The sequence below is a fragment of the Cheilinus undulatus genome, linkage group 12 (genome assembly GCF_018320785.1).
Source record: "Cheilinus undulatus linkage group 12, ASM1832078v1, whole genome shotgun sequence".
Lineage (NCBI taxonomy): Eukaryota > Metazoa > Chordata > Actinopteri > Labriformes > Labridae > Cheilinus > Cheilinus undulatus.
The window spans coordinates 49,691,282-49,712,204 of record NC_054876.1 but is presented as its reverse complement, the minus strand read 5'-3'; the positions used below and the strand labels follow the sequence as shown (position 1 = coordinate 49,712,204).

The following is a 20,923-nucleotide window of genomic DNA, read 5'->3' as shown; positions in this document are numbered from 1 at the left end:
CGAGCTGGAGGACGGGGCTTAAAAGGAGAAAACATCCCGCAGCACATTCATCTCAGCTGCTTTCATTTCTCTGGTTTTATCGTCTCCTCTTTCATTTTTACACACGGAGCAGACAGAAATATGTGAAATGTTATGATTTAGGAAACTTCCTCCTGAACTGTAAATAAACTCCAATAAAACAGATTACAGTTAAACAGCAGCAGATTAATAAGAAATAGAAATACTAGCTCATGTTGAATTTGATGGCAGTGACACATCTCAAAAAAGTTGGGGCAGGGCAACAAAAGGCTGGAAAAGTAAGAGGTATTAACGAAAAATGGCTGGAGGAGCATTTTACCACTAATCAGGTTAATTATCATCAGGTCAGCCACATGACTGGGTATAAAAGGAGACTTTTAGAGAGGCAGGGTCTCAGAAGTACAGATAGACATTTATAGAAGAGGGGATGCTACACAATGGGAATCATGGTCCTGTCCCTACTTTTTTGAGATGTGCTGCTGCCATCAAATTCTAAATGAGCTAATATTTTTCTGAAATGGTCAAATGTCAGTTTAACATCAGATCTGTTGTTTCTGTTCTACTGTGAATCAAATATGAGTTCATGAGAGCTGACATTCCTTCACTCCTGTCTTTAGAGGAGGCTGCAGTGTTCTAGAGTCTCCACTAGGTGGCGCCAGAGCTACACTACAGTAACTTCTTCCTGTGCAGGCCAGAGGGTTTCTATCATCCCAGAGCTTCAGATGTTCGCTGTGAGCTTCTTCAGTGACAGGATGGCAGGCTTTTAGATTAATAAAGAATATAGACATACATAAATGTAAAAGTGCAGGACAATCCACGTGCCATATTTGCTTTCTTTCTTTATTTCAGTATATTTTATCAGCACATTTTTATGTTGGCCTATTGTACATGTGTTTTATGTTTTTATTTTCATAACTTACTTTGTTTCTATTGTATTTACTTAGACATATTTTTCCACTGATTTTCTCCCACCTTTATGCTTTTTGCCAATATTAGTTCGTTTTTACTAATTTTCCCTCACATTTTGCTGCTTTTTGCCAGTTTTAGTTTGTTTTTACTAATTTTCCCTCACATTTTTGCAGCTTTTTGCCAGTTTTAGTCACTTTTCAATCATTTCCTCCTGCCTGTTTGCTGCTTTTTGCCAGTTTAAGTTTGTTTTTACTCATTTTCCCTCTCTTTTTTCCTGCTTTTTGCCAATTTTAGTTGGTTTTTACTCATTTTCTCTCACATTTTTGCTGCTTTTTGCCAGTTTTAGTTTGTTTTTACTCATTTTCCCTCACATTTTGCAGCTTTTTGCCAGTTTTAGTCATTTTTCAATCATTTTCTCCTGCCTGTTTGCTGCTTTTTGACAGTTTTAGTTTGTTTTTACTAATTTTCTCCTCACATTTTGCAGCTTTTTGCCAGTTTTAGTCACTTTTCAATCATTTTCTCCTGCCTGTTTGCTGCTTTTTGCCAGTTTTAGTTTGTTTTTACTCATTTTCCCTCACATTTTGCAGCTTTTTGCCAGTTTTAGTTACTTTTCAATCATTTTCTCCCTCCTTCTTGCTGCTTTTTGCCAGTTTTAGTTTGTTTTTACTCATTTTCCCTCTCTTTTTTCCTGCTTTTTGCCAGTTTTAGTTCGTTTTTACTCATTTTCCCCCACATTTTTGCAGCTTTTTTTTCAGTTATTGCCACCTGTAAGTCATTTTTTGTCACGTCTCATCCGGTTTTTGCCATATTCTGCCTATTTTACCCCTGTTCATCCATTTTGGGTACTTTTTTGCAGCTTTTTCACCTGTTTTACCAGCTTTCACTTATTTTTATTGCCACTTTCACCCACGTCTCATCTCTTAGATTGTGGCTCTTGCGAAGATTATTTTCAACAGTTTGGCTCTTTGGTTCAGCAGTGTTGAGTAACACTGCTTTAAAACAAACTCAGAGGAGACGCTGGTGACAAACACATCAGATTAGTTTAGTTAAATAAGAAATAAATGCGTCTCCACTGTCACAGAAACAGAAAACATCTTTAAAAAACTGTCCTCTTTTAGCAGAACTGAGCTCTGTTTATACTCTGCTCTCTTTGTTGCCAGGCGTTACATAGCGACCGGACTCCCTTCTCTGATTGGCTGGTCGTTCCGCCAATCAAAGACGCAGTGTCCAATGAGAGCGCGCGGCAGGCGATACAAACTGGCAGCCGCCATGTTGAGTCTCCGGGGGCCTGGAGCGACGTCCGGTAGTAAACAGTAGATGTGACGGTGGAAAACGGAGCGCAGCTGAAGCCATGAGCCGCCCGTCCTCAGCCGGAGCAGCCGGGGGAGGAGGTGGAGGACTCGGTGGCGGGAAAGCAGGCGGAGGAAAGCACGGGGGTTCCGCCGCCGCCGCCGCAGCAGCAGCCGCGGCCGCAGCAGCGGCAGCAGCCGCCGGTGTGAGCTCCGTGTCCGTGTCGGGGTCCGCTCCCCTCTCCTCCGCGGTGTCCCTGAGCTCGGCCGGCCTGCCCGGTCAGTCCCCGGAGCTCACGGCGCTGTTCGAGTGCCCGGTGTGCTTCGACTACGTCCTGCCGCCCATCCTGCAGTGCCAGGCGGGTCACCTGGTCTGTAACCAGTGCCGACAAAAGCTGAGCTGCTGCCCGACCTGCCGAGGCCCTCTCACCCCGAGCATCAGGAACCTGGCCATGGAGAAGGTGGCCTCCACTCTGCCGTTCCCCTGCAAGGTAAAGCCGGCTCTCATTCACCTGGGCCACCGCTAACTGCTGCTATCCGTCCACTTTCACCACACTTCCTCATCCCACAGCTAACTTTGAGTGTTACGTCACAGGGTACCCCAGGAACCAAAACAAACACCAGGTCCAGGTCCTGGTGTGGTCTGCTGCTTTGTTCTTCAGATTGTTTTGTAGTTGTCCGCGCTAACTGGAATAGACTTGATAATAATGAATGAACTTTTAAAATAAGCCTTTTTATGACCAGTACAGGACACTGGCGGGAATTATAAATCTGTCCCTCTGTGTGTGAGGAGCTCAGTGATGCTTTTTTAAGGTTGTCATCGTTTGATCACATTTTCCTGCTGCTTATACCAATAAGTTATAATAGACAATGATCAATACGGTCATATTTAAGGAGGTGGACCTACTCTACATCACTGTGGCTGCAGGGAGACGCTGATGGGGGTGGCATAATAAAGCATTAGTGCACTGGTCGATTTACCTTACTTAATCGTGATTAACTCGATTAATCTTGACAGCCCTAGTAAGTATTCATGTTTAGTAGTGGGCCAAAAGTCTCTCATTCTGATGTGTAATATCGTACATCCCTTTAAAACATGAAAACATCACTCACTTGGACATGCAGAGCAGTGGGTTTCAAACTTTTCGCCCAAGGCACACCTAAGGTTAAACCAAAATCTCAAGGCACACCATATCATATCAATACAAAATAGACTTTTAAATAATATAACAGTCAAGGTGGAACATGAGGGGGGATAAAGGGGAGAGGTTTCTGGGGCCCAGACGACTGGGGGTGGCAAAAGGTGCCTGAAAGGTGGCAAAAACTGGTTAAAGTGATGGTAAAACATGGCAAAATTGTGTAAAAAGTGGCAACACAAAGTCAAAAATGGTTAAAAATTGGCATAAGGGGCCAAAAAATGGTTAAAACATATTGAAATTGTCAAAAAGGTGGCAAAAATGGTGTACAAATGGACTAAGGGGTTAATTGTTGTAAAAAGGTGGTTAAAATGGTTTAAAAGTGGGCAAAATTAGGCAAAAATTGGCCAAACAAATGCACAGTGAGTGAAATTTAGCATGAAGATGGCAAAAATGGGTTGAAAGTTGTCAAAAAGATGTTACAAGTGGCAGAAAAGTGGCAAAAACATGTTTAAGTTGATAAAAAGTGGTGTAAGGTGATGAAAAAATTGGCAAAAAAAATGTCCAAATGATAGCTAAAGTAGGCAAAACCGTCAAAACGGTAGCAAAAATGGGTTAAATGTGGCAAAAAGTTGCAAAAAATGGGTCAAAGGTATTTTTAAAAAGTTGCAAAATTGAAAAAAAAAAAGCAGAAATGGTGTAAGACGACAAAATTAGTGGCAAAATGGGTAGAAAAATTGGTTATCTTGGTTAAAAGTAGAATGGATAATGATCATTTCAACACCGATTTCAACTCAATAATTTCTTGCCAAATGAGGTAACTGTTAGCCAGGATGCTAGCACCAATGCTACTGATCCAACACACACTCATCAATAAATCACAGCTGGGGAGGGTCCATGCTCTGTTTTTTCCAGGGGTCCAGTCAGATTACCAAGGCACACCTAGACTTGTCTCAAGGCACACTAGTGTACCATGAGACACCGTTTGAGAACCGCTGACATAGAGGATGCTGGGATATTTTTTAGTTTCAGTCGCAGAAACGCTCTGTCTCTGTTGTTTTATTTATTTGTCTCTTAGCAGAGTTGGAATTTGTCGTCTTGTGAAGGTTGACGTCAGTTTTCTGTGCATGAAATCAAGACTGTCGTCAGTATAAGATTAAACTTTTATCAGAAGGACTAACAGAGATCATGGGAGTCAGACAAACATCTGATTATTACATCAGACCATCGCTCTGAGATCAGCGCCCACAGTCATCCTCAGTCTGTTTTACACAGAACTGTCTCAAAACAGGACACTAAAAGCTTGAATGTAATTGTAGTGAAAATCAAACAACACTGAGACCTGTTTAGAAATACCTTGTTTTATTTTACAAATATATTTGATGTGCTGGTATTTTCAAAATAATTTTTGTGGATTCCAATATTTTAATGAAGGTCAGACATAGTTTTTAAGTCCTTGAAATATTTAATTTAAAGCTCTAAAATGAATGAGTTCACACATTTCTGTCATTCAAACAGACCTTAAAGGGGACATATTTTACCCTTTTAAGACAAGTTTATTCAGAGGTCACATTTACTCAGAGGTCCCCAAAACATGCCTGTGAAGTTTGTTGCTGTGTAACTTACATAACTACTACTACTAGTAGTGGTGGTACATTAACTACTACTGCTGATACTGGCACTGCTACTACAACTGGTAATACTATTACTAATTACTAATACTTCTACGGCTCTAAAGGCTATTTATACTACTACTGCTGCTGATGTACTACTATACTACAGCTACTATTAATCGCCTCGTATGGCTGTCAAGCTGCTAGCTCGCGTTAGTGTTTTGCTAGTAACCAAGTAGTTACTGAAGCTCTCAACAAGATTAAATAATGAAAAAAGAGCCAAAAACAATTTTTACCTATGAAAAGTTATTTCCAGTTTCCTTGTTTCAACCGTACGGCGTAGTGTGCAACCGTATGCAGCATAATGTGCAGGCATCCTTGTTGTTTTAGTTTTCATGCCACCTACAACCATGGAATGCCCCGACACTTTTGCCCCCACTAGCTTAGCCTCGCCGTAGGCACGCAGCTCAAAGGGGCGTGTCCTATCTACTCTTCTATATATATCTATGGGTGTGGCTCTCCTGATCCTTCTCAGCTGTCAGCTGATAGGAGGACCAGGAGAGGAGGGCGGTTGTAAATATTGTCCATATAAACAAATAAGTTAGTGGAGTTTTATTCTGGTCCGACAGACCGACATCTGCTTAAGTCTTTTTTTTATTTATCATCAATCCTTAAACTTTAAAGATCACATGTTATGCAAAATATGCTTTTTTAGGCTGTTTTAACAAAAATCACGCTTTTATTTTCATTAAGCCACATCCATTTCCTGACAGGGGAGGAGTCAGGGGCGGAGTCAGACAGCTCATTAACATTTAAAGCCACAGACACAGAAACAGCTGGATCTGAGCAGGGCTGAAACAGAGGGGTTTAGACATGCAGAAATCAATACTGGAGTGTTTTTACAGCACAGGCATGTTTTAGGGACCTCTGAGACCGATATAAACTCATCTTAAAAAGGTCACATATGTCCCCTTTAATATTAGACAACAATAACCGGAGTAAAAACTAAAGTCAGTTTTTAAATGATGGTATTTTTAGTTCTAGGGTTTCATTGTGAGTCAGACTCATCAGGCTGCAGATCATTTATTTCTCTTCTGTATTTAAATGTCCTTCATGTTGTTGGAGCTGCTCTCCTCCTTCATTTACATTTCAAACCATGAAGATCTCATCTGCATTCATGCTCACCTGTACCTGTATGTTCCTGTGCATCATTAACATGCAGTAAAACTCTTCCTGTTGTCCTCTGGGCTGGTTTATCTAATTTACCTATGAGTCTTTGCTGTGGGACTCTCCTGCTTTAAATCCTGAGGCTTTTTTGGACTGATTGATGGAGATATTTGATGTTCATGAATGTGTGCTGGGTTATTGATTTCCTCTGTCAGTGTGGTCAGATTTATATTCAGGAGGAGTAGATCTAAACAGAACTATCTTACAGAGACATGTGGTGCTTTTCTGTGCTGGGTTAATGAAGGATGCTTCTGTTTTTATGGAGCTTTTTTAGATGATCAGTGAACCGTGTGAGCTGTTCTCAGGACAGACTCCCCCTGCGGTCAGAGAAGGTGCTTTTACTGTCTCTCTCACACGCCGGATCATCGTCTTCCTCTAATGGTGATGTCAAACAGCAGGATAAAACTTTACTGGTAAAAGGTCTACCATGTTTGTTCATGAATACACGCGGCATAATCCACCCACATGTGTGGAGATGATGAAGTAACTGGGACTACATTGTTGGTAGGAATGGGATTGACGGTCATTCTGTTAGACCAGTGTTACTCAACCAAAGAGCCAAACTGCTGAAAAATACCTTTGCAAGAGCCAATTAATCGTAAATTAGATTAAATCACAATACGGCCTGCTGCAATTTACAAATCCCACAGGTTGCCATATTTCTTTAATATGAAATGTTTCTAAATAAGTTAAATAAAACCTGATTTTTTGCAACGGCAGAGATTTTTTTCACATTTTTTTGCAAACATTGAAGTGTCAAATTTGTTCCAAGGGTTCAAAAATTCTCTTTATTGTCTTTTTTTTTATGTGATTTTCTTAAAGTGAGTGACATGAACATGATAATGCCCTTCAATAAAGAAAATGACATCAAATTTGCAATATGAGCAACAATTATTAGTTCATTCTATCTAATATTGATGAAGCTTAGCGTTAGTCCATAAAAGTCAGACCCCCTGCTGCGATCAGCTGATCGCCAGCTTCACCTCCCCCACCCCAGCCACCTCCTTTATAGCTTAAAGCTTGTTGCACCTTTATATTCAGATTCATGCTACTATGGATCAAAGGTCACATATTTGACCCTTTAAGACAAGTTTAAATTGTTCTCAGGGGTCCCTGAAACATGCCTGTGAAGTCTGTTGCTGTAAAAACGCTCCAGTATTGATTTCTGCATGTCTAAAAACTCTCTTTCAGCCCTGCTCAGAACCAGCTGTTTCTGTGTCTGTGGCTTTAAATGTTACTGAGCTGTCTGGCTCCGCCCCTGACTCCTCCCCTCTCAGGAAATGGAAGGTTAGGAGTTTATGAAGATGATATGAGAGTGGTTCTGGCTGAGTGTAGGTTATAGTATTGAATGATTTATTATTTGAATTTGTTGAAAAATACATAAAATGAGGAACCTAATAAGAATCACATCTGAATCATAATATTGGTGGGAAATATCACAATTAGATTATTTTTGCAAATCGTTCAGCCCTAGCATGAACCAAAAGAGCCAGATGCCTCCAGGTGTCTCTTCTGTCCTAGGCCGTGCCTTAAGAGTGGTCATCATGCCCGTCCCACCGTGGACTACAGCTGGAGAAATAAAAAGAGATCAGTTTAAAATTGTCCAGATTTGACCACCAAGCGTCCCCTCAGACTTCACTGACATGATTGCACTTGTGATTTAGTGTTCTATCCTAGAGTAAATCAGCCCAGCTCTTTGGTTCTTACTGACTAACAGGTCAGAGCTACAACCCTTCAGAAGAACGTGTCACACTCTTCACTTATTAATAGTCACCTGAAGCTGTGGACATGCTGCAGATCTTTTACACAGACTGGTTTCCTGTGACAGGTTGTTCTGAGAGGATCTGCTGCTTTTAAGGTCGGATTATTTTAGCCACGATGTCAGAAACATTCAAGGTAGACTTACAACGAGATACCTGAGGGAGGAACCAGGAGATATGGGCACAGAGGAGGCCCTAATTCTCATGTGATCCACTTAATTTAAAGAAAAATATGAATTGTTCACAATCTAAGCCATCAGAACCACATTACCCACAATCCTGCAGTGTCTCTGATTGGCTGGTGCTGCAAGACTTTCACGTTCAATCCAGTGCTGTTGTTAGAAGTATTGACCTGTTGTTTATCAGGAAAAGATGGTTTCAAATGTGTAACGACGGTGGAAACAGTGGTTCTCAAAAGGTGGGTTAGGACCCAAAAATGGGTCGCAGAGCTGTTTTTATAGGGTCATGCTTTGGTGCCTGGAACAACAGTGTGTGTCAGAAATGTCTCCTTTATATTTATATACTCTGTTTTTCTGGAAAAGCACAACCATGTGGTTTTCTTTGGTGATTTATCCTGTTATCTGGGATAGAAATAGACTCTATAGACATAAGTATTCATTGTTCTCAGATCCATGTTCTTTAATATGGAGTTGTCCCCCTTTTTGCAGCTCTAACAGCCTCCACTCTTCTTGGATGGTTTTCCACCAGATTCTGGAGTGTTTCTGTGGGAATGTGTGTCCATTCATTCTGTAAAGCACAGATTAGCCCGGTGAGCCTAGCTGTTGTCGCTAATTGCTAATTAGCCTGGTGTTGTGTGTCAGTGGAGATTAGTGTTACTGCAGCGTTTTACCTTATTACAGTCTGCATCACTCATGTTTGAATCCTGATTCTCTGGTGTTTGACAAACCTGAAGTAATCCAGTGTTTTTGTGTTTATGGTGAGACAGTATCCTTTAGTTTAATGTGTGCTGCCATCTGGTGGCTTTTTTGTAGGGGTGGGACAAAAAATCGATACACTGAAATATCGCGATACTTCCTGGCGTGATACTGTATCGATATTTTAAAATGCAGTATCGATATTTAATTAGCTAATTATTCATTTTTTTGGTGCGGTAGTTTGTGGTGTAATATCCCCCCGTGACCGCTAGTTGGCTGCAGGCATCGCCAACTGGCAGTTGACTCTTGCCTCTTCTCTCTTGAGACAACGAGATCACGCGAGACTTCCGGTCTGCGTGAGCCGGTTGCTTGTAGCTGAGCGACTCCTGCAGCATTCATAGTGGATGTGTCGACTTATTTTGGCTTCCAAAACATTAAAGACTGCACAAACTTAGACGGGAGTTAGACCGCCATTTGTAAGATATGCCACGCCAGAGTAAAGTACTCTGGCGTGGCTGGATGTGATGATCAGCTCGTCTCCCATAGTCTCACTCCACAAACACATGGTCGTTATGTGATGACATAAAAAACTAAATTTAACACAAAATATGAAAGATTTGAGTACATTCACTCTATAATAATTTATTCCCCATTTCTTAAAGAAAAAAAATCATGGCAGCATTTTAATTATTTGCAACAAATGGGTAAAACCCTCATCTTCAGATTGAACAAAGATAGGTAAAATGCGAGATGATGCAGGACTACATATTTTTTAAATAGCTTAATTCTACATTGTTAAATTCCATATTTACTTAAAATTAAGTATTACGTTATATTAATTTATTTATATATATGTATATATGTGTGTATATATATATGTGTGTGTGTATATATATGTGTGTGTGTATATATATGTGTGTGTGTATATATATGTGTGTGTGTATATATATATGTATGTATTTACGTATAGACTTTATGCACTTCATATTCAGTATTTAGCTCAGTCTGTGTCAAATTCTGTGAAATTCACACTAAATTGAAGTGAATAAATTGAGAAATCCGGCACTTGACCATTTTACAACCATTTTGTATTCTCTAGTTAGACATATTTTGTGATGTATCGTTATACAATTTTCTTGCAATATATCGATTATCGCAGTATCGCTGTATTGTGATAATATCGTTATCGTGGACCATGTATCGTGTATCGTATCGTGAGGTTCCCTGTGATTCCCATCCCTACTTTTTGTGAACTGTACCGTGGAGGATGTGTGTCTTAAAACTGCTGTCACAGCATTTACAGACATGCATCCTGACACAGTATCGACAGGCTTATCGGCAAGGAGTACTTGATGATAAAGGGCTAATATTTTTAGTCCAGGTCTTCTACACAGACACACAGGTTTGGAACATGTGGTCTAAGGTTAGTTACTCTCTAAATACGTTTGTAGAAAAAAAAAAACATTTTTGGTGTTAAAAATGGGAAAACATGTTTTTTATTTGTGTGCCAATGGGGAAAAAAAGAAGAGAGAGCTCCTTCCCTGAACAGCTGTCACACTAACACACATTTACACACCCACACACACACCCCCACACACACACACACACACACACACACACTCACACTCAGGTACAATGAGTGACAGAAACCCAGAGGAAGAGGAGGAAAAAACCAGTGTACCAGTGGGTGTTTGTGTTGGGGAGAGTGGACAGATGCTGAGAGGGGGAGGAGGAGGAGGAGGAGGAGGAGGAGGATCTCACTGGGTCGAGCGATACTCTCCTTTATTCTCTCTCTCTCCCCGCCCCCACTGTGAGTGCTGCAGCAGCGTCTCGTGACGGCGCTGTGCGGTCGGAGGGTGAATGTTTTTCTGCTGCTCAGTCAGAGAGGGGCGAGAGACCTTCACTGACAGAGAGAGAGAGTGTGGCTGTTATCGCCGCCGGTTAGACGGACAAACGCCACATAGCTTCAAAGAGAGAGAGAGAGAGTCAGTGTGAGAGTGTATCAGTATTTGTTCTAGCCGTCACATCTGTGTCACTGTATTTCCTTTTTTTGGGGGGGGCGACATTTTTCCACCATAGAAGAAGAAAACAGTTTGTTTTTGTTTTTTCTTCTTCTGCTGCTGCAGAGAGAGAGAGAGGTTGAGCTGCATTACTGCTGCGTCCATTCACCAACAGGAGCGGGTACGTCTGTGAGTGATTGATTATGTATTGGTTTCTATCGGGTACAGCTGATCTGTTTAGTTCTTTATTGGACTAGATCAGAATTGATTTCAGTGATTAGATTACATCTATTGGCTCATTTTTAAAGTCAAGTGAGTCCATGTGCCTGGTTGTTAGTTTGTGTTAGTAGTTATCTGCCTTTATTGATTAATCAGCTGATTTTACCGATCAATAGTTCTGTAAAGAGTGAAAAATGTCCAGGTACATACTGTCACTTGTCTAATTTTGGGCAAGCAGAAATTACTTAGAAAGCCAGAAATCTCCTAAAAATACAGCTAAGTCACGATTCAATGAAGCTGAAATCAGATTAAGTAAGTTTTTATATGTTTTTCTGAATGGCATAAAAAGTCAAAACAATCACAATAAGATGTTTTTAAAAAAATGAATCAACCCTAGTTTAATCTATCTGTTATCGTTGGCTATAATATAAAATAATGTATTTCTTGTATTTGTTGAAATTAGATTAATTAATTAAAATGACGAACTTATTAAATCACAAAATTAGAAAAAACACCATTATTTTTCTCAAATTATTCAACTCTATGATTTATGATATCCCAAAAAGGCATTGGGTCCCAGGGAAAAGGTTGCCTGGAAAAAGGGCTTCAGGAAAATTGGGCATGAGGTCCCAAAAAAAAAGGGCATTAGGAAGAAAGGCCTCATTTTCATCTGACGTCTTGACACCTTTCCTCCTGAGACCTGGTGCCTTTTTTCCTGTAGACCTGGTATTTTATTTCCCTGAGAACTCACATCTTTTTTTTCCTGAGACCTCACCTTTTTCTCTGAGAACTCAACACCTTTTTCCCTGAGACCTGACGCCTTTTTCTGTAAGGCCTCACGCCTTTTTCCCTGAGGCCTGATGCCTTTTTTACCTGAAACCTGACCCATTGTTCTCCTGAGTTCTGGCACCTTTTTCCCTGAGACCTTTTGTCTTTTCCCTGAGATCTTGTGCTTTGTTTCCCTGAGACCTTGTGCTTTTTTCCCCCTGAGGCCTGAAGTCTTTTTCCCTGAGACCTGGCACCTTTTTCCCTGCGCTTTGACACCTTTTCTCCAGGCACCTTTTCCTCAGAGACCTGACCCCTTGTCAGTCCAACCTTGCTCGTTGTGATGGGAAATCCATCCCTTTTTAGAGATCTGGATCATTTTGCTAAGCCCAGTAAACAGACTCGGTCTTTTAGCTCCTGAACGGCTCTTGGTTTGTTACCAGTTTGGCTTTTTAAATGTGGATTAAGTGATGACTAAAATGGAATAAAGAAACCTGGCCCCATCAGGAGAACCAACTTAAAGACAAACTGCATAATTACTCAGTCTTTTACCCCACAAGGTTTATTTTCAGACGAGTATATCCACGTTTCTATTGAAATTATGTTTATGACTAAACAAACATTGATTCCTAAATGCTGTTCTTCCTCCAGTCTTGCCTTTGTAAAGACAAAAAAAGCTGGATTTGGAGGATTTTGCAGAGTCCATTTTTCATGCTTGTTAGTGTGTGAAAATATCACATCGACGACTGTCCTTTAGTCTTCAATTCCGATTAAACTAATGATGCATAGAATATCAGGAAACTGCTGTCCCTGTTTATTTTACTGCAGTTTCTCAACACTGTCTAGACTGAATAGTAACCTGATTTATGAACAGTTTAATTCAGTTTAACTATGATAATGATTAGTGTGTGTGCCATGTGTTTTTAAGGATGCTGACTATCTTAACAGCATTAAAACAGCATCTTACCTGGGTTTATCAATACATTTAAAACTATAAACAAGCTTTGAAACCGCAGAGATGCTGGGAATCATTCCTGAGCGTCTATAGAGGAGGTTTCATGTTTTCCCAGTTTCTCAAAGTTGCTGTAATTCTGCTCATAGAAGCAGCTCAGTACAACAATGTGGTTGGATACAGCTGCTATTTTTATCTCTATGCACATTTATTCTGAGTCACTTTTGAAATGTGGTGCCTGAGTCTAGTTGAGGTCATTAGATGTGACTGAATCTGGACTAAACTCGAGTGCTTTCAGGTCTTTTTGGTCTGAAATTAAACCCACTCCCTCATGGAGCCTCTGGTCGATCTGCTGTGGAGTTTTAATCTCTGATATTTGATCTCCACGTGGCTCTGCGGTCTGTCTGAACAGCTGCTGACCGGACGGCTGCTGTCTGTTTCACTCCTCGTCTCTGTCTGAGGCTGTACGGAACGCAGGGAGGGACAAACAACTTCAATTTAAAGTCTCAGCTTTAAACTACAAGAACAAAAGACGTTTGTATCACTGAGATAGAAAGATGATGGCTGTCATAGAGCTTAAAATAACTTGTAGACCGAATGCTCTGTCTTTTTAAAGTTCAAACAAGATCCTGGGCTTCAGGAAAATGGGCATGAGGTCTCAAAAAAGGTCGTCAGGTAGAAATGCCTCATTTTCATCAGAAGTCTTGAAACCTTTCCTCCCTAGACCTGGTGCCTTTTCCCCTGAGACCTGGCAACCTTTTATCTAAGACCTGGTGCCTTTTTTCCTGTCGACCTGGCATCTTTTCCCCTTAGACCTGACACCATTTTCCCTGAGATCTGACACCATTTTCCCTGAGACCTCACACCTTTTTTTCCTGAGACCTCACACCTTTTTATTTGAGCCTTTTTTCCTGAGACCTGACATGTTTTTCCCTGAGACCCCAATGCCTTTTTAGCCTGAAACCTGTTGCTTTTTTGCCCTGAGACCCCATGCCATTTTAACCTGAGATCTGACACCTTTTTCCCTGAGACCTCACACCTTTTTTTTTTCCTGAGACCTCACACCTTTTTTTCCTGAGACCTCACACCTTTTTATTTGAGCCTTTTTTCCTGAGACCTGACATGTTTTTCCCTGAGACCCCAATGCCTTTTTAGCCTGAAACCTGTTGCTTTTTTGCCCTGAGACCCCATGCCATTTTAACCTGAGATCTGACACCTTTTTCCCTAAGACCTCATGCCATTTTCAAAAGAGACATAACACCTTTTTGGCCAGAAACCTGATGTCTTTTTTTCCCTGAGATCTGTTGCTTTTTCCTCTCAGACATCATGCTTTTTTTCCCTGAGACCTCATGCCATTATTTCCTGAGACCTGATGCTTTTTTCCTCTCAGACGTCATGCCATTTTCCCTGAGACCTCAAGCCATTTTACCCTGAGACCTAACATTTGTACGCCTGAAACCTGATGCCTTATTTCCCTGAGACCCCATGCCATTTTCCCCTGAGCCCTTTTTTCCCTGAGGTCTGACACCTTTTTTCTGCCTTGAAACACGATACTGGGACAGCAACTTCATTCTTTCAGACTCTGATTGTCGTTCAGGGAAAGATTAGTCTGTAAACACCACTGGATGATCCGTCTAGATAACCTTTAGAACAGTGGTTCTCAACTGGTGGGTCGGGACCCAAAAGTGGGTCGCAAAGCTCTTTCTAGTGGGTCGTGAAAATGTGCCAGGGAAGAAAAAATCTAATAAAAACTCCACTACAGAAGCCTGAAGTGGACATGCAGTAATTTCATTCATTTATTTTTTGTTCGGTTTACCAGTGATTCTGAATAAATATCTTTCTCTAGAAATCAAGAGAATAAAGCTGGTTTACTCAAGATAACAAAGAAATTCTTCTGGAAATTACCAAACTTCCATGCTATCTTGGGAAATTTTTTTTGAATGTTCTTTTGGCTTCATGGTGTAATGGTAGCTAATTAACAAACAAACTGATTAACAAACATTCATGAAATAAATTAAGATTTTTTTTTTTTAATTTGGGTTGTGATTTCTCTTAAGGAGGAGGTGGATCCTGATGCCTGACCAGTTGAGAACCACTGCTTTAGAACCATCAAATAATCGGGACTTTGGTCAGCAGGAGGGAGTCAGGCTGAAAATCATTATAATCATCTTGTAGTACAATTATTTTTGAGTGTATGGCTTTCTTTAGGAGGAATAAACCGTGAGCTCTGGAGTCCCACATAATGTGTAAATGCTGACAGCTCTAATAAACGCAGTTTCAATCTTTTTTTTAACACGTCACATCAATAAAAAAGTAAAAATTCTACAGATTTATTCTGATATCTCAAACAAAATCCAGCTTGTAGGAGTCAGTAGCATTGAGGAGATTTCTGTGCAGGATGGTGGCTCATGTTAGCTGGAAGTGATGGTACAGTCTGGTGTCTGCAGTCAGAATCAGAGATCATTAAAGATGTTCGTTTTCTCCTCAGGTAAAAATATCTATTTTTAAACCTGTATTTCTGTGGGAGACTGGTCTCTGCTCGTCGTGGACTGAAACCTGGTCAGTAATCCGGCCTGTTTGTGTTTGTGTGTATGTCGGCAGTGTGGGTGAGTGTTCGATGCTGTGCCCGGCCTCCTGCCTGCCTCTCCTCAGGGAGCTGGCTCAGTGGCGCTGCCTGCTGGGCTGGCATCGCCACCACGGAGTCGGTGCAAGTAGCGCGGCAGGGCTAACAGCTAACACGGGACAACAACAACAGCAGCAGCAGCAGCAGGGGTCAGAGGTCAAAGGCAGAGCTGGTCGACCTGTCGGCCGCACCAAACCGCAGCCCGGCAGTCAGGTGAGTCCAGGTCCAGAACATCAGCCGGTCCTGTAGCTGCTCAGGTCTGAGGTTAGAAATGCTCTTCAGTCTTTGTGCATGAGGTGAATTTGTCTTTTGATTTATTTTCAACAACTTGCAGCAAATGGGATTTTAAAACATTTTGCATGTGTACTTTTTCTTACAAAGATAATATTCTAGCCTAAGGGATAGGGGTGTAACGGTACAGGAAAATTTCGGCTCGGTACGTCCCCCAGTTTTGAAGTCACGGTTCGGTACGTTTTCAGTACGGTAGTTGAAGCGGATATATACAGTCGCTAGAAAAATTATGTGAACCCTTTAAGATTTCTTGGATTTCTGCATAAATTGGTCATCAAATGTGCTCCGATCTTCATCTAATTCACAACAATAGACACACACAGTCTGCTTAAACTAATGCTGCACAAAAAATTATATGTTTTCATGTTTTTATTTAACAAAACATGAAAACATTCACAGTGCAGGGTGGAAAAAGTATATGAACCCCTAGGCTAATGACTGGTTGACCCTCCTCTGGCAGCAATAACCTCAACCAAATGTTTCCTGTAGTTTCAGATCAGACCTGCACAACGGTCAGGAGGAATTTTGGACCATTCCTCTTTACAAAACTGTTGTCTGGATGTCTGGTGTGCATCACTCTCTTGAGGTCATGCCACAGCATCTCAATCGAGTTGAGGTCAGGACTCTGACTGGGCCACTCCAGAAGGCGTATTTTCTTCTGTTGAAGCCATTCTGTTGTTGATTTACTTCTATGCTTTGGGTCGTTGTCCTGTTGCATCACCCATCCTCTGTTGAGCTTCAGTTGGTGGACAGATGGTCTTAAGTTTTCCTGCAAAATGTCTTCATAAACTTGGGAATTCATTTTTCCATCAATGACAGCAATCCGTCCAGGCCCTGAGGCAGCAAAGCAGCCCCAAACCATGATGGCCCCTCCACCATATTTCACAAATGGGATGAGGTTTTGATGTTGGTGTGATGTGCCTTTTTTTCTCCACACATAGCGTTGTGTGTTCCTTCCAAACAACTCCATTTTGGTTTCATCTGTGGACAGAATATTTTGCCAGTAGTGCTGTGGAACATCCAGGTACTCTTTTGTAAACTTCAGACGTGCAGCAGTGGTTTTATGGACAGCAGTGGCTTCCTCCGTGGTGTCCTCCCATGAACTCCATTCTTGTTTAATGTTTTACTTATTGTAGATTTGTCAACACAAATGTTAGCATGTGCCAGAGACTTCTGTAAGTCTTTAGCTGACACTCTAGGATTCTTCTTCACCTCATTGAGCATTCTGCGCTGTGCTCTTACAGTCATCTTTACAGGACGACCACGCCTAGGGAGAGTAGCAACAGTGCTGAACTTTCTCCATTTGTAGACAGTCTGTCTTACCGTGGACACGTGAACATCAAGGCTTTAGAGATACTTTTGTAACCCTTTCCAGCTTCATGCAAGTCAACAATTCTTGATCGTAGGTCTCCTGAGAGCTCTTTAGTGCCAGGCATGGTTCACATCAGGCTATGCTTCTTGAGAACAGCTAACTCAAAACTGGTATGTGTTTTTTATAGGGCAGGGCAGCTTTAACCAACACATCCAATCTCATCACATTGATTGGACTCCAGGTTGGCTGACTCCTGGCTCCAATTAGCTCTTGGAGAAGTCATGAAAAACTAGGGTTAACGCGTTTATATCGCGTTAACTCAAATTACTTTTAACGCCGCTAAATTTTTTGTCGCATGATTAACGCATGCGTGTTCTGTATGACCCTTGACCCATCCCGTAGTTTGCCAGACCAGGAAGCGGCGCCATTGTGATGCGGTACAAGCAAGCAGAAATGGATAAAGGACAGAGACTTTTGAATGACAGGTTCAGCTTTCAGATCATGTCAGATAAGACTGAAGTTATTTTCTCCTGCTGTTGACATGAACGGAGTTACAGGAAGTTCGTAGAGTCTTATATAGCCCACACCACTCGCTAGCCATGCACACCGCTAATGCAGAGAGCCGCCCCCCTCGCCATGCTGGATTTGTTTACAATGGAGACACTCAGACAACTCTGCAGGGATGGACTCGCTATCTGGCATACTGAGCATTTCCTGGTGTGCTGACGCTCTTTTGGGCCAGTATGATTTATTCTTTTATTTAGGCTGTTATATCTGCCATGAACTGGCACCACAGCTGCGCTATTGACTGTTGACTGGTCCGATCACGTCTCCTAAAGGTCCGCTCTCATCCCCACGCAGCTCCTGCTTGAAAGTGAAAGTATTCTGAAAAAAACGAAACTTACTAAAACGATCGACTGGAACTGTAAATAAACGCCAAATTTAAATAACAGTCAATCAAGATGCTGCAAAACTGTCAAAGACTCTGCAGTCCCTGTAGGAGATTGTCTGATGCTGGTGAATGTACAGCTGCATCATGAGGAGGAGGAGGAGACAGAGCAGCAGAGGCTGGTGTGTGACAGGAGAGCAGAGGTTAGTGAATGAGCTCTGTAGAGTATCAGAATAGAAGCTGAAAGCATTATTAGACTGTGGCTCTCCTTTATTTAGGAAGAAAAAATGGTTTTAGATTAAATCTGTAGCTCTTCTATGATCTGAAGAATGAAGAGATGGTTCAGTCCTCTTAGTACACCTTAAAAGTTCTCAGTCATTTCTTACTGTCAGCATTTATTTTACATTTGGACTACATTTTTTAGTTTGAAAGTAAAAATATGATAAATAATAGACCTTTTTTAAGTAATTACCTGCTTTTTGTCTTGAGCAGGGCAGATGTGTCCACCTTACTCACATCAGAACAGTGAAACACCATTAGATGTGTCTGTGCCTTACTGCTGAGCTCTCAGCAGAGACTTGACTTCTTTATGTCCATGTGTGATGATGAGATCTGTTGTTCTGTGTTCAGCTGCTGAGAACAGAGGAGTTAACTTCTAGAAGTCTAACGTTTGACTCTACATTGTGGTATTATTCAGTAATGTTACATAAAGGTCAGTATCTCCATCTGTTGTGGCTTGAGTTTACCATGTTATGCTCTCAGCATATTTTCGGAGCGTTCAGTATCTTTGAGCTCAGACTAGAGAATTTTCTGGACTTTATCTGTTGTTGTTTTGGGTTGTTGAACACACATTTGCATAAAGAAAGCATTTTTGTCCACTTGTGTTGATAAGGGTATTTAAATCTTGAGAAATAGTACTGTAAGGTACATTTAGAATAGACAAAAAAGTGTGATTAATTTGTGATTAATTGCGAGTTAACTATGGAATTTGTGAGATTAATCGCGATTAAAAATTTAATCTATTGACAGCCCTAATGAGAACATATCAGTTTTTGTGCAGCATTAGTTTAAGCAGAGTGTGTGTGTCTATTATTGTGAATTAGATGAAGATCGGAGAACATTCGATGACCAATTTATGCAGAAATCCAAGAAATCTCAAAGGGTTCACATACTTTTCTAGCGACTGTATATACAGTGCTTAACAAATGTATCAGACCACCTGTCATATCTGTCTCAGAGACCATCCAGCATCATGAAGTGCTTTAATGCAGACACTTTCATTTTCAGTCAGCTCTCCACATTTTACCATTTTGAACAGGAATGAGGAATTTCAAACTAATTTCACCCAAATTTGAGCCAGCTCACTGGGCTTCTCTGAGAAGTCAGAAATTACTCAAGCATAACATTCAACCACTAAAACTCATTTTTCTGTTCAGAAATGCAAGTAAATAACTATAATTTGACATATTAATCAAGAAATATTAATGTGCTTTACTATTTTTCCGTTTTTTGTGAATCAGTTAATTTGAAAATTCATGGGTAAAAATAATAATTATATTTTAGCATTAAAGATATCATTTGGGTTAAAGAGCTTCTACATATTGGTGTATTAACCATTGCAGAAACATCAAAAATGATTTTGGTAATTACCAATGCTGTTAATTTAGGGCAGCTGTGGCAGAAACCTTACTTTGGTTAGGGTTAGGGTGGTCTAATACATTTGTTAAGCACTATATATATATATATATATATATATATATATATATATATATATATATTTGTATTAAATTGTATTAAATTGTATTAAATTGTATTAAAATAAATAGGCTGAATAAATTACATTTAAATTATTAACAGTGCTGCATTAAAAGAGGTCTCATTGCACACACAACATAACAGCAGTATCGGCCCCTTTGACAAACTTCAGACATGGTGAATGGCGTTGGCATGAACCGATGCTAGCAGCAGCTGTTTGTGTGTGTGTGTGTGTGTGTTGATGTAAGGCTGGCATTTAGATGAACTATCATGGGGCTGAATGTGACCTGCTGGACAAACTCTGGTCTGTTTTTGTCTGAGAGAATTGTGGGAAAGCTACACCAAAGCAAGTACTGAAGGTCATTGTCATCAGCCCTAATGTTTTAGTGCATTTCTACTTTTCCCTTTGCAGCGATGAGAAAATGAAGCTTGGGCGTTTCTTCTTCTCTGGGGAGATTCTGTATCTCAGCTGGAGTAAGACGACACCTTCAGGGTCCTTAGTGAGAATAAAAGAGGCTCCATTTCCCTACAGCAGAGTCATGTGACCTGATCTCATCTGTTTTAATCCCTCATGAATCTGATTAATCTGATTATTGATCTGAAACAAACTGACTCCACTGATTTCCCGCCAACGACAAACTCGAAACCGCCCTGAACCTGAGAGTGATGGAGGGAATGTTTTTACCCCTAACCCATTTACCAGGCCTTCTCCCCGCTCACACGGCTGGGGCTTTTAGCCTGATTGGTATCGATCGCGGCTCTGCAGAGTGTTTTTCTTGCTGGTGTGCAGCTCTGATGGATCTGCTGGTTTATATTTAGTTCTGGTTAAAGGTGATTTAATCTGCAGATGTTCAACGTCTGGTTAAAGGGTTTGAAGATGGTTTATTCCAGGGTGTTCATGTCATTTTTAAGGACCTGTGCATATTTTTACTTCTGTATTGTCAGAATATTTAATGCCGAAGCTGCTGAACCAAACCCTCTGATGCAGCAACAAAGGAACGTGTGAAGTCATGTAGAAACTGTCTCCAGAGAGGAGTTTATTTTTACTCCAGCTCAGTATCTGGGTCACTTTTCCTTAAAAAAAATAAGTGTTTCTGTGAAAATGACATATTAGATTTAATCCCTGTTGTTGTTTGAGCTTTAAAAAAGTCTCATGAGAAGATGGTTTGTTTAAACCTGATAAAAATCACCCGAAAAGAAAATAAACCATAGCTGGAGGCATTGTTGTAGAGGAAAGCAAAGGCATTCTTCTTTTTGTCTCGTAGCATATTTAATTTGGCATTAATCATC

General features: G+C 40.8%; 1 protein-coding gene across 1 annotated transcript in view; it reads left to right on the top strand.

The window, feature by feature from the left end:
* The first annotated feature begins 2,019 nt into the window (after positions 1-2,019).
* Positions 2,020-20,923, top strand: part of siah2l (seven in absentia homolog 2 (Drosophila)-like) — a 34,065-nt gene continuing 15,161 nt past the window's right edge. Inside the window, exon 1 of the mRNA XM_041801657.1 lies at positions 2,020-2,707. Within this exon, the coding sequence (XP_041657591.1) occupies positions 2,279-2,707 (429 nt within the window). The 5' untranslated portion in view covers positions 2,020-2,278. The remainder of the gene's footprint in view (positions 2,708-20,923) is intronic.